General features: G+C 46.8%; 1 protein-coding gene across 1 annotated transcript in view; it reads right to left on the reverse strand.

Annotated features, from left to right (window-relative positions):
• The window catches only part of LOC309560034 ((3R)-3-hydroxyacyl-CoA dehydrogenase-like), a gene marked incomplete at its 5' end in the record, with an annotated part of 37,413 nt that extends 24,722 nt beyond the window's left edge, over window positions 1-12,691 (reverse strand). The window contains 3 exons of the mRNA XM_082263537.1: window positions 3,389-3,505; window positions 3,584-3,786; window positions 12,589-12,691. Coding sequence (XP_082119663.1) covers window positions 3,389-3,505; window positions 3,584-3,786; window positions 12,589-12,691 — 423 coding nt within the window. The remainder of the gene's footprint in view (window positions 1-3,388; window positions 3,506-3,583; window positions 3,787-12,588) is intronic.
• Window positions 12,692-24,187: the final 11,496 nt, after the last annotated feature.

Here is a 24,187-nt window from a genome sequence, read left to right on the forward strand (position 1 = left end):
ATTTCCAAAAATGTAAAGGGGTGTACTCACTTTTGTGAGATACTGTAAATATACACCCTCTGGCCACTTTATTAGATACACATGGCTAGTGCCAGGTTGGACCCCTTTTTGCCTTCAGAACTGCCTTCATTCTTCGTGGCATAGATTCAGCAAGGTGTTGGAAACATGCCTCAGAGATTTTGGTCCATAGTGACATGATCGCATCATGCAGTTGCTGCAGATTTGTCAGCTGCACATCCATGATGCAAATCTCTAGTTCCACCACATCCCAAAGGTGCTCTATTGGATGAGATGTAGTGAGTGTGGAGGTCATCGGAGCACAGTGACCTCATTGTCATGGTGAAGAAACCAGTGGTGAGATGATTTGAGCTTTTGTATTTCTGCATTATCCTGCTGGAAGGAGCCATCAGAAGATGGGGACACTGTAGTCATAAAGGGATGGACATGGTCAGCAAGAATACTCAGGTCGTACTGGCACGGATTAAGAAAGATCTCGATGACTGGCACGGTGGCAGGTTTTCGTGGTTCGGGCGTTGCAATATCATAAAAATGAATGTGATGCCCTGCTTACTATATGTGTTCCAGGCTTTGCCGGTGGCCGTCCCGTCTTCCTTCCTTCGGAAGGTGAACAGACTATTCTGGGAGTTTCTGTGGCATAGGGGTCCCCCAAGGCTGGCCTTACGCATCCTGTGCATGCCTAAATTGAGCGGCGGCATGGCTCTACCGGATGCCGTGGCCTATTATGAGGCGTGCCACCTGTCCCGTATCCTTGACTGGTACCGCCATGGCCCCCTGAAGCAGTGGGTGCGGTTGGAGAGGCACTCGGTGGGGACCCCCCCTGAGTCCTCTTTGTGGACTCCTTCCCCCTTTCCTAGGGAACTGTCTGACCACCCGACCATTGGCCCTACTTTGCGGGTCGGTAGGCGGTTGTGTCACGGAGGCCAACTGGCTACTCTGCCGTCCCCACTTCTCCCGGTGGTTGACAGCCCTGATTTTCCGCCGGGGATATTCCATCCGGGATTTCGGTCCCTGAGGGAGGCCAGATTTGGCCAGGCCCGTCATTTTGTGGTGCCGGGGCATGGGTCCCTAGGTCTCTCATTCACTCGGACGCCGCCTTCTCTACGTTGACCTTCTGGCAGCAGGTCCAACTTTCTCGTTTTTTGCAGTCTCTGCCTGCGGCTCCTCTGTTTACCAAACGTCTCACCTATTTTGAAGATCTTTGCTCTGTCCCGTCTCCTTTACGACACACTATTTCCCTGCTGTACAGGGCTCTGGTCACTCCCGAGGCACCATTTCGACCCCCCTACATTGCACGCTGGGAGCGGGATCTCGGCCTGACCTTCACCGATCAACATGTCGAACGCCTACTGTTTTTCGCGTATAAGACTTCGCTCTGCTCACGTTACCAGGAAGTGGGGTACAAATGCCTGACTCGGTGGCATTACACCCCGATAAGGCTGAGTCTGATGTTCCCGACCTGTGCTGACACTTGCTGGCGATGTGGGAAGGAGGAGGGGACGTACCTTCATATTTTCTGGTCATGTGAGCTGCTGCGGCCTTTCTGGGCATCGGTACGCACCATCGCCGAGAAATTCACGGACCATTCTTTAACGCTGGACCCTGCTCTTTTCCTTCTCCACCATCATGAGTTCCCAAGGGCGTCCTATCGGAAATCCATCCTGCCGTTGTTGCTCACGGCAGCGAAAAGTTGCATCCCCCCCCTCTGGAAGCAGGCTCAGCCCCCAACTGTAGCCATGTGGCTCCGTAAAGTTAAATGCATCAATGAAATGGAAGACCTGATGGCAATGGAGCGGGGAACCAGAGAGAAATTTTCGAAGCGCTGGTACTACTGGCACGAATTTACATTTACTGCGGAATACCGTGACTTGCTGCTCTGATGATGTGGGTGGCCCGGGGGCCGCGCGGTCCCCCCCCCCCTTCTTTTCTCTTTTTTTTTCCTCCTTCGCTGTTTCCTCTATTTTTGGTTTGTTCTACCAGGCATAATTCCCTAGTTGTCTGTTTGATCCATGTTCTGCTCCCAGTCGGACATACTGACACCAGTTCCCCCTGTGCCTGAGGAGCGATTTGGTGGCTGTCGAGGCGGGGCCCCCCGTGCACCTGGTGCCGGCCATATGTTAGATGCCGGTGGATTGCCCCAACATGGTCATTGGGCTCCTTGGTACACACTGGGTTCCATATCTCTTTCTGTGCTATGTTCACAGGGGTAGCTGTAATTATACTGGGTTGTCGTGTTATATCCGTCCTCACGTTCCAATATGTTGTTATTCTGTTATTTCATGCTGGATATGTAGACTGAGAGTTGTGTACCTTGTTTTATATTGGACCTGATCACTGTATTTCTCATGTGACTTGTCTTATGCCTTTTTCTGTTTCAATAAACGAATTTACAAAAAAGAATACTCAGGTCGGTTGTGGTGTTTAAACGATGCTCAGTTGGTACTAAGGGGCCCAAAGTGTGCCAAGAAAATATCCCCCACGCCATTACACCACCACCACCAGCCTGAACCATTGATACAAGGCAAGATGGATCCATGCTTTCATGTTGTTTACACCAAATTCTGCCCCAACCATCTGAATGTCGCAGCTGAAATCGAGAGTCATCAGACCATGAATTGTTTTTCCAATCTTCTATTGTCCAATTTTGGTGATCCTGTGCAAATTGTAGCCTCAGTTTCTTGTTCTTAGCTGACAGGAGTGGCACCCGGTGTGGTCTTCTGCTTCTGTAGCCCATCTGCTTTAAAGGTTTGATGCTTTGTGCATTCAGAGATGGTATTCTGCATATCTTGGCTGTAACGAGTGGTTATTTGAGTTACTGTTGCCTTTCTATCACCTGGAACAAGTCTGCCCATTCTCCTCTGACATCAACAAGGCATTTTCCTCCACACAACTGCCACTCACTGGATATTTTCTCCTTTTCAGACCATTCATTGTAAACCCTAGAGATGGTTGTGTGTGAAAATCCCAGTAGATCAGCAGTTTTTGAAATACTCAGACCAGTTCGTTTGGCACCAACAACCATGCCACCTTCAAAGTCACTTCAATCCTCTTTCCTTGTCATTCTGATGCTCAGTTTGAACTTCAGCAAGTCATCATTACGATGTCTAGATGCATAAATGCACTGAGTTGCTGCCATGTGATTGGCTGATTAGCAATTTGTGTTACCAAGTAATTGAACAGTTGTACCTAATAAAGTGGCCGGTGAGTGTAGTTTACCAGCGTTTGCAAGAAGGACTGTCTGTGTTGCTTCAAAGCCACCAAACATGCATTGGAAAATTACTTAGAACATAACCCTGAATTGGACTATTTGCAGACAATTCTCATTTGATAAATGAGGCTGTCAGAAGTGTAATGGAGCCTGTCAGATTACCTTGAGGTTGACGCTGAGCACAGAATCGAAGGCTTCCTCTGACAAGCGAAGCAGAAACTCGTCCCGGGTGATTCCAGCGCTGCTGACAGCAACACGAGGAGGGGCAGAGAAGCGAGACTGAGGAGACAAGACAGAAAGGTTATCAGGAGAATTGGCCGGGCTCATCGGAATCATACGACGCCGCTTCCCGCCTACCTGTATCTGCTCCAATAGCGCACTGACGCTGTCGCCTTGGGAGACGTCGGCGGTGAACGCCGCATGCTCTTGTCCGGGGAGGTTAGACGATAACGTCTGTACAGTGTCATTGGCAGAGTTGATGTTCACATCAACCACAGCAACCGAAGCCCCCTCCTGGGAAAGTCTCTGACACACCGCTCGTCCGATGCCGCTGCCCCCACCTGTGATATAAAAGAAAAACAGGATATTCGAATTACATTCTGAAAAGTGACTCGCAGCCAAAAGGGCCTGGAAAAGAGTCTTAACCACTTTAGCCCCGGAGGATTTGGCTGCTCAATGACCAGGCCCTATTTTGCGATTCGGCACTGCGTGAGTTTAACGGACAATTGCGCGGTCGTGCGACGCTGTACCCAAATGAAATTGATGTCTTTTTTTCCCACAAATAGAGCTTTCTTTTGGTGGTATTTGATCACCTGTGCGATTTTTATTTTTTGTGCTTTAAACCACTTTGCCGCTGCTCACTAGAGCTCTACTGCGGCAAAGTGGCTCGATAACGTCTGGCGACATAGACCTACGTCACCAGACATTCCCCTTCCCCTCCGGATGCTCGCCCACGCTGTATTCAGTCACAGCGGGAGTCGGGCCAGGGGAGGAGCGGCGGCGATCGCCGCTGCTCTTCCCCGATCGTCGGGGAATCGAGTGTGGAGATCCGCCTGCTTGTGTAAACAAAGCGGGTGGATCTCCTAAGTGACAGGCAGGGTCAGATTGCAGGGTTCATCATAGCTGAACCTGCGATCTGTCCCTGTGTCACATAGTCCCCTCCCCCCACACACGTCAGTAAGCACCAGGCATACATTAACCCCTTGATCACCAATAAAAATTAACCCCTTCACTGCCAGTGTCATTTTTATAGTAACAGTGCATATTTATAGCACTGATTACTGTAGTAATGTCACTGGTAGCCCCAAAAGTGTCAAAAATGTGAGTCAAAGGTCCGATCTGTCCACCGCAATGTCGCAGTCCCGCAAAAAAAAAAAAAAAAAAATCGCAGATAGCCGCCATTACTCGTTAAAAAAAAAAAACACCAAAAACAGAAATCTTTCCCTTAGTTAGTAAACGCAATAACTTTTGCGCAAACCAATCAAAATAGGCTTATTGCGATTTTTTTTACCAAAAATATGTAGCAGAAAACAAATTGGCCTAAAATGATAAAAAATTTTGATTTTTACATTTTTGGGGGGGGGGGGGGGTAATTTCATATAGTAAAATGTGAAAAATATTATTTTTTCAAAATTGTCGCTCTTTTTTTGTTTATAGCGCAAAAAGTAAAAGTCGCACAGGTGATCAAATACCACCAAAAGAAAGCTCTGTTTGTGGGAAAAAAAGGACGTAAATTTAGTTTGGGTACGGCGTTGCATGACCACGCAATTGTCAGTTAAAGTTGCACAGTGCCGAATCTCAAAAAGTGGCCTGGACGTAAGACAGCGAAATCCTCCGGTGGTAAAGTGGTTAAACAAAAAAAGAGCGACAATTTTGAAAAAATAACAATATTTTTCACATTTTTTTTATATGAAATTCTCAAAAAAAATGTCAAAATCAAAATTTTTTAACATTTTAGGCCAAGTTGTTTTCTGCTACATATTTTTGGTAAAAAAAAACAAATCGCAATAACCGTATTTTGATTGGTTTGCGCAAAAGTTATTGCGTTTACTAACTACAGGAAAGATTTATGTAATTTTTATAGTTTTTTTTTTTTATCTAGTAATGGCGGCGATCTGCGATTTTTTTTTTTTTTTTGCGGGACTGCGACATTGCGGCAGACAGATCGCACCCCTAACTGACATTTTTGACACTTTTGGGGGTACCAGTGACATTACTACAGTAATCAGTGCTATAAATATGCACTGTTACTGTAATAATGACACTGGCAGGGAAGGGGTTAACTTTACTGGTGATCAAGGGGTTAAGTGTGTCCCTAGGGGCGTGAGTCTAACTGTTAGGGGGCGTGGCTAGTGAAGTAACCACAGAGACATGCGATCCTACATAGCAGGATCGCATAGCCTCTGTGCTTACTTCAGGGAGAATGACATGTTTACATCAGCGTCTGTCTTTCTCCCTCTGCTGCGGGAGATCGCAAGTGACCGGCGGCCATTGGAGCTGCTGGTCACACGCGCTGGCTGCCAGTGGTGCGCGCTCGCCCTCTACAGTCTCGTGGATGAGCGACGTAGGTCTACGTTGCTTTGCCTGTAAGTGGCAGAGTGCCACAGTAAATGTACGGTGGGCGGGGCGGAAGTGGTTAAAGGGCAAATTTACTTTCAAAGAAGATGGTCCCTACACCGTACTAGCAACCCTGGAGCTTGTTAACATCGCAATGGTCAATAATGGTAATAATTGATGAGCACAGCCACGTGACCACGCTAACCAATGGGAATCTCTTCTTCTGGAATGCCTTCCCAGAAGGAGGAAGAGTATGTCATTGGTCAGGGCAGCCATGTGACCATGCTGACCAATGAGAATCTCTTCTGAGCCTTCTTTCCTGAAGAAGGAAGAAATTCTCATTGGTCAGTGTTGCAATGTGTCCATGCTGCCCAATGTGAATCTTTTCTGCAAAGGCTTCATGGAAGAAGGAAGATATTCTTGCTGGTCAGTTTGGCCAGGCGATCACGCCGAACAATGAGAATCTCTTCTGTGTCTTCTTCCTAAAAAGGCTTCCGGGAAGAAAGAAGAGATCTGCATTGGTCAGAGTTGCCACATGACCACGCTGACCAACGAGAACCTCTTCTAAGTTTTCTTCTTGGAAAGGCTTCCCAGAAGAAAAAAAGAACTGAAACAGCTTCCTGGAAGAAAGAAGAGATCTGCATTGGTCAGTGCGGTCACGCTGACCAAGGTGAATCACTTATGAACCTTCTTCTAGCACAGCTTCAGGAACAGGAAGGAAGATATTCTCATTGGTCAGTTTTGGCCAGGTGACCAATGAGAACGTCTTCTGAGTCGTCTTCTTGAAAGGCTTCCCGGAAGAAAGAAGAGATCTATTCTGCAGTGGTCAAAGTTGCCACATGACCATGCTGACCAACAAGAATCTCTTCTTGGAAAGGCTTCCCAGAAGAAAAAAGAGATGTGCATTGGTCAGCGCGGTCATGTGGCCACGCTTACCAAGGTGAATCACTTATGAACCTTCTTGCAGCACAGCTTCCTGGTAGAAGGAAGAGATTATCATTCATCAGTTTGGCTTCATGACCATGCTGACCAACGAGAATTTTTTCTGAGCTTTCATCTTCCAGAACGTCTTCCCAGAAGAAGTAAGAGATTCTTATTTGTCAGTGCAGCCATGTGACCCCACTGACCAATGCCTTCTGAGCTTTCTTCCGGAACAGGAAGGAAGATATTCTCATCGCTCAGTTTGACCAGGTGACCACGCTGACCAATGAGAATCTCTTTTGAGTCTTCTTCTTGGAAAGGCTTCCCAGAAGAAAGAAGAGATCCACATTGGTCAGAGTGGCCACGTGACCACGCTGACCAAAAAGAATCTCTTCTGAGTATTCTTCTTGAAAAGGCTTCCCAGAAGAAAGAAGAGATTGCATTGGTCAGCACGGTCATGTGGCCACGCTGACCAAGGTGAATCACTTATGAACCTTCTTCAAGCACAACTTCCTGAAGAAAGAAGATATTCTCATTCATCAGTTTGGCTTCATGACCATGCTGACCAATGACATTTTTTTCTGAGCCTTTATCTTCCAGAACGGCTTCCCAGAAGAAGGAAGAGATTCTCATTGGTCAGTGCAGCCATGTGACCACACTGACCAATGTGAATCTCTTCTGAGCCTTCTTCAAGAATGGGAAGGAAGATATTCTCATTGGTTAGTTAGGCCAGGTGACCATGCTGACCAATGAGAATCTCCTCTGAGTCTTCTTCTTGGAAAGGCTTCTCCGAAGAAAGAAGAGATCTGTATTGGTCAGAGCGGCTATGTGACCATGCTGATTAACCAGTTCTGGATGGGAAGGATTTGCCCCCTTAATGACCAGGCCATTTATTGGCGATTCGGCACTGCGTTACTTCAACGGGAAAATTGCGCGGTCGTGCAACACTGTACCAATATAAAATTGATGTCCTTTTTTTCCCCCACAAATAGAGCTTTCTTTTGGTGGTATTTGATCACTTCTGCTAATTTTATTTTTCTATTTTTTGCGCTATGAACAAACAAATGAGGGACATTTCTGAAAAAAAAATATTTTTCACATTCTGCTATATAACATTCCCAAAAAAAAAAAAAATTAAAAATCAAAATTTTTCATAGGCAAATTTGTATTCTGCTGCATATTTTTGGTTAAACAAAACCTGCAATAAGCGTATTTTGATTGGATTACGCAAAAGTTATCGTGTCTACAAACTAGGGGAAAGACTTTTCGTTTTTATTTTTTACTTGTAATGGCAGCGATCTGCGTTGCGGCGGACCGAACGGACCCGACATTTTTGACACTTTTGGGGGGGACCAGCGACATTACTACAGTAATCAGTGCTATAAATATGCAATGTTACTGTAATAATAGCACTGGCAGGGAAGGGGTTAAGACCATGGGTGATCAAAGGGTCAACTGTATGCCTAGGGGGTGTTTTCTAGCTGTATGGGGGATGGACTTGTGAAATGATCAGAGAGACCTGTGATCCTTAATAGAAGGATCACAGGCGCTCTGTGATCGTTCCAGAGAGAACGGTCAGCTGTGTTTACAATAGCTGACCGTCCTTCTTTCTCAACGGGGAGCGATTGTGGCTGCTCGCCCCGTGGATCGGCATCCCCCTGCTGCCTAGTGGGGGCAGGAGAGCACTGCTCGTGGCGCGTGCTCGCCCCCCAGCACCACGTGCGCGGCCCGACATAGGGATACGTCGTTTTGCGCGGCCGTGCTGGCCCCGTGGTTCGGCAATCGCTGCTGCCTAGGGGGGTCGGGAGAGCGATGCTGGCGGCGCGCGCTCGTCCCCCAGCACCACGTGTGCGGCTGACGTAGGGCTTTCGTTGTTTTGCGCGGCTGAGCCAGCCCCGTGAATCAGCATCCCTGCTGCCTAGTTGGGGCGGGAGCGCGCCGCTGGCGGTGCGTGCTCACCCCCCAACACCACGTGCGCGACTGACGTAGGGCTGCAGCAGGCAGTCGGCAAGTGGTTAATCTCTTCTGAGTCTTCTTCCAGAAAAGCTTCCCAGAAAAAGGAAGAAATTCTCTTTGGTCAACCACTCGCCATTATGAGCACAATGATGTTTACATGCGGTGCTGCTAGTACAGTGTATGGATCGTCTTCTGTTAAAGTAAACCTACCCCTTAATGTGAAGGTAAACCCTAACATCTAACACTTGCTAAAAAAACATGGGGGGAGATTTACTAAAAGTGGAGCACTCAAAATCTGGTGCAGCTGTACATAGTAACCAATCAACTTCTAACTTAAAGCGGAGTTCCACCCTGGGAATAGTTTTTTTAATAAAAATACCTCCGGGACAGTCAGGGCTAGTGCATTCCACAATGGATAGCCTCTGATCTGTCCCGGGTCGCACTTACCTTTTAGAAGAAATACTTACCTTGAAAATGTATTGTCCAGCGCTGCCATCTCAGGTGTGGGCAGCTTGAAGCCAGCGCGATCCTCTTCTGTGTCCTCTTCCATCTTCTTCGGTCCCACGATGCACTGCACCGGCCCCGCCGTCACTTCCGGTGCCGCAGCGTCATCCCTGCACAGTTTCTGGGCATGCCCAGAAGCTGTTTAGCAAGGTATGACGACGCCTGCAACAGAACTGAAGTCGGGGCCGGTGCAGGCGCATTGATTCCTGGGAGCGATGACGTTCAGCTCCCAGGAATCATTGCAAGCCAGGAAGTGACGAATCGCCGTGGCCGCCGAGGGGAGGAAGAGGAAGTAAGGTAAGTATATTTTCTTCTAAACAAGGTAAGTAAAAAAAAAAATAAAAAAATTGCGATTATCCATTTGTTTTTCAGGTGACCCGGAGCAAGAAGATGGAGGTAAGTATAATTTTAGGGTGGAACTCCACTTTAAAGCGGAGTTCCAGCCTAAACACACACTCACCTGTCCCACGGTCCAGCGATGCGGCCGCCCGAAGCTTTGCTGTTTTCCTTTTCTGCTCTGCGGCGCCGGCATCACTGGTGTGGGCACCCGGCTGTGACAGTTTGCGGCTTCACAGCCGGGTACGCACTGCGCATGCGCAAGTTGCGCTACGCGTCGTGATTGGCCGGCAGTCTTCTGGGACCTTTGACATGTCCCAGAAGATTGCAGGGAGGGAGGGGGAGAGGAGAACTTCCGCTCAGGGCACCGCGGCGCTCCAAGCGAAAGTGGGAGCGGGTACCTGTCAAAACTAGGTACCCACTCCCCCCCAAAAAAATGACATGCCAAATGTGGCATGTCGGGGGTTAGAGCTACCTAAAGCGGAAATTCCACTTTTGGGTGGAACTCCGCTTTTAGGTCGTTCATTTAAGCTTTGACAGTTAGGCCCCTTTCACACAGGCGGATCTTTTTTTTGGCGGATCTGAACGGATGCCCACAGCATCTCTATGGGGCATCGGATGTCAGCGGAGACATGTCCACTGACATCCGATCCGTCAAATCTGGAAGGATGAAAACCCTATTTTCCATCCGTCCAGCGGATCGGATCGGATGAGAATGGACAGGCGGTCCGTTCCCATCCGATTCCCCCATAGAGAACAGCGGGGACCTGACAGCTGTGGTCTCTGCACACAGCGCGGAGACACAGCTACCATCCGCCTGCTCAGCGGGGATCGGCGGATCGATCCCACGCTGAGAAAAACGGAGTCCGCCGAGGGACTCCCCTGTGTGAAAGGGGCCTAAAACCTAAAAACTAATCAGTTACTATGTACAGCTGCGCAAAAATTTTGCACGCTCCAGTTTTAGTAAATACATCCGCCCCAGTGTATCTTAAACAGTTACCATTTTTACACAGTACAACATTCCATTGCACTCCAGCTATAGTTGTGTGAATTTCCACAGACCGTTTCTTAGAGATGTGCAATGTGCACTTTCATGGCCACCTATAATCTTCACCAGGGAAGCAGATGAGGGTGACAAAGCAGAAGAGCAGTTTGGAAACAAGGACAGAGCATTGTCATCCTGTAACAGGAAGTGCCTGAACACAGACCTTCATGGCAGGATCACCAATGAATACTGAAACCTGCAGACGTATTGGAAATAACTTTGGTAATAAAATTATTATGTGAAAGCCTCTATTAGATTTTAGTGACTGGGTTAGGATCTACATGAAAAAATCTCTTGAATTTCATACAAAAATCTGTGACATTCCTTTTCAAGCTTTGGATATTTAACCGCTTCTGGACCGCCCCACGTACATTTACTGCATCGGGGCAGCCTCTCTGCGTGAAATCACGTACCTGTATGAAGTGGCGGGACAAGGCCATCCAGTTCCAGGGCAAAGTTGCCAAGCTGCGCCCCCCCTTCCCTTAGGGTTAGGGTCAGGGCGCCCACATCCCTGCAATAAACCATTGCCCCTAGGGCAGCCGCCTCTCCTGCCCACCCCTTGTCCCGGCCCTGCCTGTATGTGACTTCACCTTTGTTGGTCTGGGGTGCGCACGCACGTCGCTGGCGACCAGCTCCCGCTGTGATTGGACACAGCCAGAGCCAATTAGCGGGTTTGGCAGACCCAATGTCTGCCGGGACCCACCAATTGTTCCCAAGGAAGACAGAACGTGGACTGCCTATGTAAACAAAGCAGATCACATTCTGTGACAGAAGAAAGAGATCTTGTGTTTCTGCTAAGGAGGAACACGGATCTCTATCTTCTTACAGTACACACACCTCCCCCACAGTTAGAAAGCACTCCCTAGGGACACATTTAATGCTTTGATTACCCCTTCCCTGCCAGTGTCATTAGTACAGTGACAGTGCATATTATTTAGCACTGATCACTGAATTGGTGTCACTGGTCCCCAAAAAAGCATCAAAAGTGCCACTGTCCGATTTGTCCGCTGCAATATTGCAGTCCCGCTATAAGTTGCTGATTGCAGTTATTACTAGTAAAAAATAAATAAATAAAAATTACATAAAAATATCTCATAGTTTGTAGACGTGATAACTTTTGCGCAAACCATTCATTATACACTTATTGGGATTTTTTTTTTTTTCACTATGTAGCAGAATACATAGTGGCCTAAATTGATGAAGAAATTGTATTTTATTTTTACATTTTTATTGGATATGTTTTATAGTAGAAAGTAAAAAATATATATTTTTTTCTAAATATGTGTTTTTTTTTTTTTTTTATAGCGCAAAAAAATAAAAACCGCAGAAGGAGATCGGTGAAGACAGGCATTGCAGTTTTCCAACTAAAGATTTTTTTTTATAAAGGAAAAAGTTATAAAGTCTGCCAAAAAAATATAAAAGAAAGCAGAAGAGCTGTGCTTTGGAACCTCATTCTTGAATGGACGGGGTCCCAAATGCCGGTGCCACCTGGTACAGCATTCAACCCTGGGCAGTCGCACGGCCCCCAGATGCAGGGTCCTAAAGGTGAATCAGGTAAAAAGGCAGGAAGAGATCAGAGAGCTGTGTAAAGCAGGTAAGAGGCAGTGTCATATATATATATACATATACACACACACATATATAGAATATATATATACACACACATATAGCATATATATATACACACACACACACATATAGTGTGTATATATATATATATATATATACACATACACACACGCATATTATATATATATATATATATATATATATATACACATATATATATATATATATATATATATATATATATATATATATATAAATAATAGTATATACATATATAGTATAGTGTGTATATATATATATATATATATATATATATATATATATATAAATAATAGTATATACATATATAGTATAGTGTGTATATGTGTGTATATATATATATATATATATATATATATATATATATATATATTAGTACAAAATATAGACAGTAAAATTGTATCTCGGAACAGCAATGAGAATATAATTCAATGACCTGTCACCAGAGCCAATGTGGACTTCAGCCTGCTGGAGGCAGCCATGATTCCCTGCCACTGACCTCCACCATAGAGGAGGGGGAATAGACTGTCTGACACCATAGAGGAGGGAGAATAGACTGTCTCACACCATAGAGGAGAGAGGATAAACCGTCTGACACCTTAGAGAGGAAAGAAAGATAGATTGTCTTGCAGTTTGCAGCATAGCAATGTGCCACAATTTACAAGCTGGTTGCAGCTCTGAGATGAACAGCAAGCAATTGTAAAACACTAAGGCTCCATGTACACGGGACGCTGGAAATGGTCGTTTAGGAGCAGTTGGGCGTTTTTTTCCGAAGCCCCTGAACCCATCTACATTTTATCTTATCTGTCCATGTACACCAGGTCGTTTACAGTCATTTGCAGGCAGTTGCGTTCAGGGACTTTTTTTAGAACGCAATTATTTGCGTTTGAACGTGTGTTTCCCGGCGTTTCAAACGCACAAACGCGTCCGAACGCGATGACCCGCGTTTAGCGTTCGTGTTTTTCCATTTTGAAGGGGAATAATTTTTTTGACCTCTAGGAACGCTTCTAAACGCAAACGCCCGCAAGCGCCGCTAAACGCCCGCTAAACGCGGGTACAAACGCGACCGAACGGACGTTTCAAACGTCCTAAAAATTCCAGCATTCAAAGGGACTTTTAACAACGTCCCGTGTATATGGAGCCTAAACAAGGAGAGAAATGTCCCTCCTGCCTTCATTCCAGCACAGCTGTCTTCAATCATTTGCCTACCGGGGCAATTTCTTTTCATATTCTGCTCACATGTTAAAACATAGCTCCCCCACTGTCCCTGATTTGGAGGGACTGTCCCTGATTTGAAACAAAGTCCCTCTGTCCCTTTTTCCTCCTCATTTGTCCCTCAATTTGGTCTGATCTATATTAAGGTGACCATATTTTTAAAATTAAATCCGGGGACATATATTTTTTTTTTTTTTTGCAAATTGTAAACTATTTTATAAGCATATTTTCTTGAAATGATATATGCAGTGTATGTGGTATGTGTTTATGGAATGATTGTATGATATATAGCACCCTACCAGGTAGGTGCTAGGTAAAGTGTAGTGGGCTTTGGCTGCCTAACTGCAGGGCCATGATTTTCATCATGGCTGTCATATCTCCAAGGTGTCTCTGCTGAGAGGGGAGTCTCCCCACTGGCTCCATGAGTGGATTCTCATTGGGCAGTGGAGGAAACCCAATCAGTGACCCATTCAGGCCTGTATCTACCCCAGGAGGCAGATTCTGCCGCAGAGGATTCTGGGAGTGGGTATAGGTTTGAGGGGAATGCAGCGTCTGGCGTGAAGCAGAGTCCCAGGAGGGGGAGTATGGCTGTCTCCCCTCCTGTCAGAAGGATCGGGTTTCTCGGGTGGCTGCCTGAGAATCCGAGAGCTGAGCTGCGGAGAGGATCCAGTGTGCCAGGGACCAGCGGAGGAAGAAGGGTTCAGTTCCAGGAAAGCCTTCCAAGGTCGTGAGTACTGTGAACTGCCCCTGGGGTCTGCCTAGTGTAGAGGGGACCACTCCAGGGAAGGTCCCAGGGATCCTGGAGCCTGCAAGTGTAAAGGGGGTTGCCTAGTGAGAGGATCCGGAAGTAGGGTTGCCACCTCATCCCTTTAAACCAGGACACATATGAATTACACAGGTTCTGAGGCTGATATAATGCACATAAGGCACCAAGTGAGTTTAATTCCCACCTTAATCAGACACAGAACCTGTGTAATTAATGGGTGCCCTGGTTTAAAGGGATGAGATGGCAGCCCTACCCGGAAGTGTAGAGGGGGCGCCTAGTTAGAGGATCCTGGAAGTGTAGAGGGGGCGCTTAGTTAGAGGACCCTGGAAGTGTAGAGGGGATGCCAGTGGTTAGGCCCTGAAGAGTCAAGAGTGCAGTGTTAGGAGTTGCAGCAGTACAAGCAGTTACAAGGAGCTACCTCAGTCAGTGAAGGGCTGGAGGGAGTCATACACAGGACTTTTGAGCTAGACAGAGTGTCAAGAGTCAAGGATTATTGCAGTCCTGGATCTTCTGAGTTAACTAAGGAGTTAAAGTCGAAGTTTCAGCAGAACAGTATTTTCAAGCGTCAGGGAGCGTTGGTTGGCATCCAGCTGGCGTCAAGACAGCGCTAACAGGCATTTTTCTGTACAGTATCCCAGTTGTACCTAGTTGAGCCAGAGGAGTATCCCACTCATCCCCTTCTCCCATCCCCACCATAAAATAAACAAAACAAACCAAAGATGCCGGAATGGTCATTGTCTCCAATCTCACACTTGGGTTTTCAAATTCAATGTGTTGGAAGTTTTCCCGGTAACAATGGCAGACCCACATCAGTCCCAATGCCTGGAAATATTGCTACAGATCTATACATTATTTCTCACATTTCCTTCATGAGATAGAAAAAAAAAAAATGTTAGGAAGATAAGATAGAGGAAAAACTTGGAGGGAGTGATGGGGCGGATAAATTCAAATCCAACCCGAGCAGGGGTGATGGTGTCACCTTTTCTGCAAAAGGTAAGAAATACTGCAGAGCTGCAATTTGCAAATAGTGGTGGAACCCCCTATATATAATCATAATAAAATGTAAAATATGCACATCAGTTGTACATTTTATTATGATTATATATTGGGGGGGGGGGGGGGGGTTCACCGCTATCTGCATATTGCAGCCCTGCAATATTTCTTACCTTTTGCAGAGATGGTGACACCATCACTACTATTTTCTAATACACTGGCTGATTAGCATCTCTGTTATTGTTTTTATTATTGTATATGGGGGGTTTCACCATTATTTGCTCATTGAAGCTCTGCAATTTCTCAAAATATTTTTGTAGAGAGGGTGACACCATCACTACTATATTGTAATACATTGGTTGATTTGCACTGGATATTCATTTATAGGTTTGACCATTGCACTTATGAGTCCATTTGTACAATTTTATAGATGAAGTGTAGGGCAGTGCTGCATTTTTTGTTTTTTATTGTTGCACGTTAGATGCTAACACGATTCTCTTATTGCTTTTGAGATTTTTTTTAGCTGCATGGTAGTTGTTTTACTTGATTTGTTATGTCCCCTGTGGACTGGTAACCACTGGCCCTGCATATTGGTGGTCAATGTGCCCCTTTATGCTGGTGGTCAGTGTGCCCCCTGTGTGCTTGTGGTCAGTGTGCCCCCTGTATGCTGGTGGTCAGTGTGCCCCCTGTATGCTGGTAGACATACTACGGGAGATGGTCAGAGACTGCAGACATATTACAGGAGATGATCAGAGACTGCAGACATATTACAGGAGATGGCCACAGACAGCAGACATATTACAGGAGATGGCCACAGACTGCAGACATGGTACAGGAGATGGTCAGAGACTGCAGACATGGTATAGGAGATGGTCAGAGACTGCAGACATGATACAGGAGATGGTCAGAGACTGCAGACATATTACAGGAGATGGCCACAGACAGCAGACATATTACAGGAGATGGCCACAGACTGCAGACATGGTACAGGAGATGGTCAGAGACTGCAGACAATGATACAGGAGATGGTCGGAAACTGCTGATATGATACAGGAGATGGTCAGAGACTGCAGACATGATACAGGAGATGGTCAGAGACTGCAGACATGATACAGGAGATGGTCAGAGACTGCAGATATGATACAGGAGATGGTCAGAGACTGCAGATATGATACAGGAGATGGTCAGAGACTGCAGACATGATTGATTCAAGAGATGGTCAGGGACTTAGTTTACAGCTGAACCCGGTGTAAAAGTGTATAGTATTGCAGGGCTGATCCACTCTATTTAAACCAGCTCTGCAAGATCAAGTCAGTAATCGTCCATTCCCATACATTCTGACGGGGACACTGATGTAAAGGAGGACTCTGACATGGACACTGATGTAAAGGGGGACTCTGATGGGGACACTAATGTAAAGGGAGACTCTGATGGGGACACTGATGTAAAGGGAAACTCTGATGGGGGACACTGATATAAAGGGGAACTCTGACGGGGATACCGATGTAAAGGAGGACTCTGACATGGACACTGATGTAAAGGGGGACTCTGATGGGGACACTGATGTAAAGGGAGACTCTGATGGGGACACTGATGTAAAGGGAAACTCTGATGGGGGACACTGATATAAAGGGGAACTCTGATGGGGATACTGATGTAAAGGAGGAATCTGACATGGACACTGATGTAAAGGAGGATTCTGACAGGGACACTGATGTAAGGGGGGATTCTGATGGGGACACTGGATGTTAAGGACTCTGACGGGGACACCCTGGATGTAAAGGGGCACTCTGAGGGGGGGGGACACTGGATATAAAGGGGCACTCTGATGGGGACACGTATGTAAAGTAGGACTCTGACAGGGACACACTCGATGTAAAGGAGGACTCTGACAGGGACACACTCGATGTAAAGGAGGACTCTGACGGGGACACGGACACAGGCTAAATGACGGTGGGAACACAGGCTAAATGATGGCGGGGGACACAGGCTGAATTAACGACGGGGACAAAGGCTGAATGATGGGGGGATACAGGCTGGATGAGGGGGGGACACAGTCAGTGCTTATTCCTGGGGATTTCACAGTGGCTTAAACATGAAGATGGGGGATCTGTCAGTGGTGAGAACGAATATGCGGTTAGAGGAGTGGGGGCCCATCATGTTACTATAGGTGAAGTCACAGTAGGCGAACTTTGAGGGGCTAGGGTCCCAAATTTGGCACAGAGATAGGGGAGGTCTATCTCTGGGGGCCTCTAGTATCCCTGTGCCAAATTTGGTGCCCCTAGACCCCGTGGGTTTGGTCAGCTTTGTGCAGTATGGCAAGCTTGGAGTTGGCACATTTGCAAGGCCAAAGCTCGGGCCCTGAACATGTCCAGGGGTCCAAATTTGTCAGGGAGGTAGGGGAGGTTTACCATTACCATACCAAAAATGTTGGAGTCATTAGCCCAAAATATCTTTGTCAAATTTTTATGGGGTTACTTAGGAGCATATGGCTGTCAGTCAATACCACAAAGCGGGGAGTGCTGGGTACCATATTAATCCCCATAGACTTAACTATCCATGAAGTGGGGCTTTGCATTACCTATGTTCTGCTGGATTTGGCCAAAGTCGATCCCCATGCCAGCCCATGTAAAGATGAAGCATTGGCCACAAAAAATTTGTGTGGCTCCTAGAAGTCCTCTAGTATTTGTTTGCCAAGTATGGTGCCCTTAACCCCCGTGGTTAAGCGCCCTAAATTTATAGTAGCTTGCCCGCTATGTTAAACTTTGGCACGATCGTAGTCTGGACATTTGGGGGACTGCAGCTCAGGCCCTGAATGAGTATGGGGGGCCATATTTGGCATGGAGGTAGGGGAGGTCTCCCTTTACTAAACATTTTGGAGTCGCTAGCCCATAATTTTCTGGTCAACTATTTCCAAATATTCTGGTCAACTTTTTCAGGGGCTTCTTGGGAGTGTGTGGCCCTTAGGCAGTACCGTGGAGCAGGGACTGCTGGGTACTATATTAATCTCCATATTCTTAGCTATCCAATGGTACCTGCAGAGCAGGGCTGACTGGTACCTATGTTCCACAGTATTTGTGCAAATTGACTCCCATGCCAGTCCTTGTGAAAATTAGGCATCGGCCACAACAAAATATGTGTGTCTCCTGGGGGAGATCTAATATCCCTGTACCAAGTTTGGTGCCCGTAACCCCCGTGATTCGGATACAACAGGGCCCTAAATTTATGGTAGATTGGCCCACCATGTTAATTTATTGCTCGGTCGTGGTTGGGAATTTGAGGGTCCACAGCTTGGGCCCAGAAAGAGTTCAGGCTCCCACAGCTTGAGCCCCTGGATATGTTTGGGGCCAAAGCTGTGGCCCCTCAAAATTCCCTACTGTGCCATATATTAACATAGGCTAGGCCAAGGTAGCCTAAATGTAGTGCCCCGTAGTAGCAGAACGATGCTCAGGGGCACCGAACTTGGTACAGGGTTACTAGAGGACCCCCAGGGGCCACAAACATTTTTTGGGGCCAATGCTTTATTTTCATGGGGACCTGCATAGGGCAGGAATTTGCCTGACCACCGCAGGATGCAGGAACTGCAAAGCCCCGCTCTGCAAATACTGTTAAATAGCTAAGAGTCCAGAGATTCCTGCAGCACTCACTAATTCCAGCTCCGCAGTAGCGCCCGAGGGCCACACACTCCCAAGGGGCCCCCTAAAAAGTTGACCATAAAATTTCAGGCTAGTGACTTCAAAATTGTAGGGGTGGTATAGGAAGACCTTCCCTACCTCTGTGCCAAATTTGGGCCTCTGGACTAATTCAGGGCCCGATCTGTGGCCCATCAAATTCCCGATTGCGGCTGCACCATAGATTAACATAGCGGGGCCAGGCTAGCCTAAATGCAGGGCCCTGTGGTAGCTGAACCACGGTGCCCAGGGGCACCAGGTTTTTGGACAGGGATACTATATGATCCCCAGGGGACACATACATTTTTTTGGGGCCAATGCTTAATTTTCACAGGGACCTGCATTGGGGTAGACTTTAGCTGACCACCACAGAATAGTCAAGGGATTCCTGAGGTATCCAGCAATCCCTGCTGTGCCGTACGGCCCAGGGGCCACATACTCTCAAGGGGCCCTATAAAAAGTTGACCAGGGAATTTTTGGGCTAACAAACCCCAAATTGTTTGGGGTGGTAAAGGAAGCCCCCCCCCCCTACCTCTGTGCCAAATTTGGGTCCCCCAGACTCATTTGGGGTCCAAGCTGAAGCCCCTCAAATTTTCAGACTAAGACCCTGCCCTTAACATAGCTACTATAAATGTAGGGCCCAAACTACAGGGGGTTAAGGGCACCATACTTGGCAAACTTATACTAGAGGACCTCCTGTAGCAACACAATTTTTTTGGGGGGCAATGCCTAATTTTCACAGGGAATGGCATGGTAATCGTCTTTGGCCAAATCCTGCGGAACATAGGTAATGCAAAGCCCCGCTTCATGGGTCCTATCGGATAGCTAAGACTATGGGGATTAATTACTTGCCCAGTGACGGCTACAGCGCGGTCAGCTTATTCTGGGAGGGCGTACAGGAACCTCCTCCCAGAACTGTGCTTCCCGCGGATTGTGGTAAAGGGCCAACGACAGGGGCCCTTTACCACGTGAGCACTTCATCCAATGACGGCCCGATCATTTGTCAACAAACCGCTGCATGCCCAGTTCAGCTCTCTCCTCACACACCGATCGGCACCACCCCTGCCTCATCCATGCCCATCTGTGCCTCATCCATGCCCATCTGTGCCTCATCAGTGCTCATTGTGCCTCATCTGTGCAACATCAGTGTGTCCCTCATCATCATCAAGCCTGTGTCCATGTCCCCATCAGTGTCATCGAGTGTGTGCCCGTCAGAGTCCTCCTTTACATCCAGTGTGTACCTGTCAGAGTCCTCCTTTACATCCAGTGTGTCCCTGTCAGAGTCCTCCTTTACATCCAGTGTGTCCCTGTCAGAGTCCTACTTTACATCCGTGTCCCCATCAGAGTGCCCCTTTACATCAGTGTCCCCATCAGAGTCCCCCCTTACATCTGCGTCCCCGTCAGAGTACTCCTTTTTACATCAGTGTCCCCGTCAGAGTACTCCTTTTTACATCAGTGTCCCCGTCAGAGTACTCCTTTTTACATCAGTGTCCCCGTCAGAGTTCCCCCTTACATCAGTGTCCCCGTCAGAGTCCTCCTTTACATCAGTGTCCCCGTCAGAGTTCCCCCCTTACATCAATGTCCCCGTCAGAGTTCCCCCTTTACACCAGTGTCCCGTCAGAGTTCCCCTTTACATCAGTGTCCCCGTCAGAGTTCCCCTTTACATCAGTGTCCCCGCCAGAGTCCCCCTTGACTTCAGTGTCCCCGTCAGAGTCCTCCTTTACATCAGTGTCCCGTCAGAGTTGCCCTTTACATCACTGTCCCCGTCAGAGTCTACCTTGACTTCAGTGTCCCTGTCAGAGTCCTCCTTTACATCAGTGTCCCCGTCAGAGCAACTCCTTTACATCAGTGTCCCCGTCAGAGTCCTCCTTTACACCATCAGAGTGCCCCTTTAATGTGTCCCGGTCAGAGCTGTGTGTTCTGTAATCACGACAATATTCCCACCATTTGCCAATATGAATCTAAAATGAGAATAATCCGTCCAATAAGAATAGATTTCCATTGGGCGCATGCGCAGATAGTGCAGAGAGCGAGGCAGAATCTGACATTAGATTCTCGTCCCGCCGCTCTCGGTCTCTGGTCGGATAATGCATCCGACAAACTGCGCATGCCAGTGTCGTCACCGCCAGCTGATCGACAGATCAGCTGGAGTGACGTCACTTACTGAGCATGCGCAGGCCGTCAGATGAATTTTTCGACGGGAGGCATTATTCGACAGATCACCGGCATTTTCACGATTCTTGTAACAGTATAGACTAGAGCTCTTCTCTGCTCACAGCTGTCAAAGAAGAAAAAAAAAAAAAAGCAGCTACAAATGTTTATCACAACATTGCTCAGCACTGAGAAATACAGAGAAACATTGTATCGTTTTGTTCTTTTTGATCAAAGGGATGAACTTCAGTCTGTTAATGAGGTCAGTTTAACCACTTAAAGACTAAAGCAGTTTTCTGACACTTGTTGCTTACAAGTTAAAATCAGTATTTTTTGCTAGAAAATTACTTAGAACCCCCAAACATTATATATATATTTTTAGTAGAGACACTAGAGAATAAAATGGCGGTCGTTGCAATATTTTATGTCACATTGTATCTGCGCAGTGGTCTTCAAATGCAATTTTTTGGGAAAAAATACACTTTAGTTTTTTTTTTTAATTCATTAAACTGTAAAGTTAGCCCAATTTTTCTGTATAATGCAAACAGAGAATCGTGATCTTTATTCTAAGCAAAAAAATTGTGACTCTAATTTTATCCAGAATCGCGCACGCGCAGCTATACTTAGACGAGCAATTAACCTTTGCAGTACAGGCGCAGCACACCTACAAGGGATCATTTTCAAGTTTCCTGGAGATGAGCTTTAAACATTCCATTCCAAAACCATGAATATTTGTAATCTCCCCCCCCCCCTTTTGTGGCTTACCATAGCCTCCATTCTTCCTAGGAAGACTTTCCATATGAAGGAGTGTGTCTGAGAGAATTTCCATTCAGCCATTAGTGAGATCAGGTAGGAGAAGACCTGGCACAAAATCCCCTATGCGATATTCCTGTGTTTGTGACAGGTTCTCTTTAATGAAACATCAGGGGTCTTTTAGACCTCTGTTGTCTCACCTGCTTTCCTTTAAAGCTAATGGAGCATTGATCACCCTCCATTAACTTCAATCTCTGGCTGCAAGAGTTAGAGAAAAGTGACACCAGAAACCCTATGTGATGTTTTAGACTTCGCTTCCAGGGTCATCCTGTCTAGGGAAGATCAGTGAATAGACGTTTGCTGGTCCCCCATCTCTCCATCTGGAGACACCCCTCCCATGCAGAGCACTGGGGTCGCGTTGGGGAGGGGGCACAATTTGGGTGTCACAGAAAGCAATTGTGCGGCTGGATCACTTTCATTAAACAGTTGACTCTTGTGGGATGCACACACAGTCCTGATGGCTGCAGCTGCCAAGAGTATGTGCAGGACCCCTGGATGCAGTAAAAAGAGTTAAAGTAGAACTAAAGGCAAGAGAAGCGTGGACTTGTTTTTCCCCAAATCATACTTGCCTAGGAGGATGCAGCATCCGTCCAATGCTGCATCTGTCTCCAGCTGGCTCTAAGACTGAGAACTGAGCAATCAAACCCTGCTGATCGCTCGGTTCTCACAGTTTCCTGAGGAAAGAGCTGCTGTCAGTCACCGGCTCGCTGCTCTGCTGCCCCATCCATGCTCGCTGCTCTGCCGGGCTGTGGAGAGGGTGGGAGCAGCTTGGTGCAGGTCCAGGCATGTGGGCCAATCCTGACTTCATCACAATCTTGCCCGAGCCTGGACCGCCTCTGTGACATCAGCTGATGGTGGGGTTTAGCCTGCCGAGTACAGAACGAACTGCACTCCTGCGATCCACAGGAGTAGTACAGCCTTTAAAGCAATTGTATAACGCTGGCCTTTTTTTTTATTTTCTTGCAAGGTAAAGTCATAATATGCTAGTATGCACAAAGGTAAAACAAAGGTGTTCTAGTGCCACTGTTCCATCTTCACTTGTCTTGCTGTCGGGCTCTGGCTCTGTGACTGGCTGGAGTTGCGATGACGTCACTCCCACATGCATGCATAGGGCTTGGAAGGAACAGCACGGGTGACCGTTCCTTCAGAGCGTGTGCACCAGTGATGTCACTGGCTGCATGTAATGTAAATATCTCCTACAGTCAGGTCCATAAATATTGGGACATTGACACAATTCTAATCTTTTTGGCTCTATACACCACCACAATGGATTTAAAATAAAACAAACAAGATGTGCTTTAAGTGCAGACTTTCAGCTTTAATTTGAGGGTATTTACATCCAAATCAGGTGAACGGTGTAGGAATTACAGCAGTTTGTAAATGTGCCTCCCACTTTTTAAGGGACCAAAAGTAATGGGACAGATTAACAATCATAAATCAAACTTTCACTTTTTAATACTTGGTTGCAAATCCTTTGCAGTCAATAACAGCCTGAAGTCTGGAACGCATAGACATCACCAGGCGCTGGGTTTCATCCCTGGTGATGCTCTGCCAGGCCTCTACTGCAACTGTCTTCAGTTTCTGCTTGTTCTTGGGGCATTTTCCCTTCAGTTTTATATTCAGCAAGTGAAATGCATGCTCAATCGGATTCAGGTCAGGTGATTGACTTGGCCATTGCATAGCATTCCACTTCTTTCCCTTAAAAAACTCTTTGGTTGCTTTCGCAGTATGCTTCGGGTCATTGCTTATCTGCACTGTGAAGCGCCGTCCAATGAGTTCTGAAGCATTTGGCTGAATATGAGCAGATAATATTGCCCGAAACACTTCAGAATTCATCCTGCTGCTTTTGTCAGCAGTCACATCATTAATAAATACAAGAGAACCAGTTCCATTGGCAGCCATACATGCCCATGCCATGACACTACCACCACCATGCTTCACTCATGAGGTGGTATGCTTTGGATGATGAGCAGTTCCTTTCCTTCTCCATACTCTTCTCTTCCCATCACTCTGGTACAAGTTGATCTTGGTCTCATCTGTCCATAGGATGTTGTTCCAGAACTGTGAAGGCTTTTTTAGATGTTTGGCAAACTCTAATCTGGCCTTCCTGTTTTTGAGGTTCACCAATGGTTTACATCTTGTGGTGAACCCTCTGTATTCACTCTGGTGAAGTCTTCTCTTGATTGTTGACTTTGACACACATACACCTACCTCCTGGAGAGTGATCTTGATCTGCCCACTGTTGTGAAGGGTGTTTTCTTCACCAGGGAAAGAATTCTTCGGTCATCCACCACAGTTTTTTACCGTGATTTTCCAAGTCTTTTGGTGTTGCTGAGCTCACCGGTGCGTTCTTTCTTTTTTAGGATGTTCCAAACAGTTGATTCGGCCACACCTAATGTTTTTGCTATCTCTCCGATGGGTTTGTT

The sequence above is a fragment of the Pelophylax lessonae genome, assembly GCF_965119305.1.
Source record: "Pelophylax lessonae genome assembly, chromosome: 7".
Lineage (NCBI taxonomy): Eukaryota > Metazoa > Chordata > Amphibia > Anura > Ranidae > Pelophylax > Pelophylax lessonae.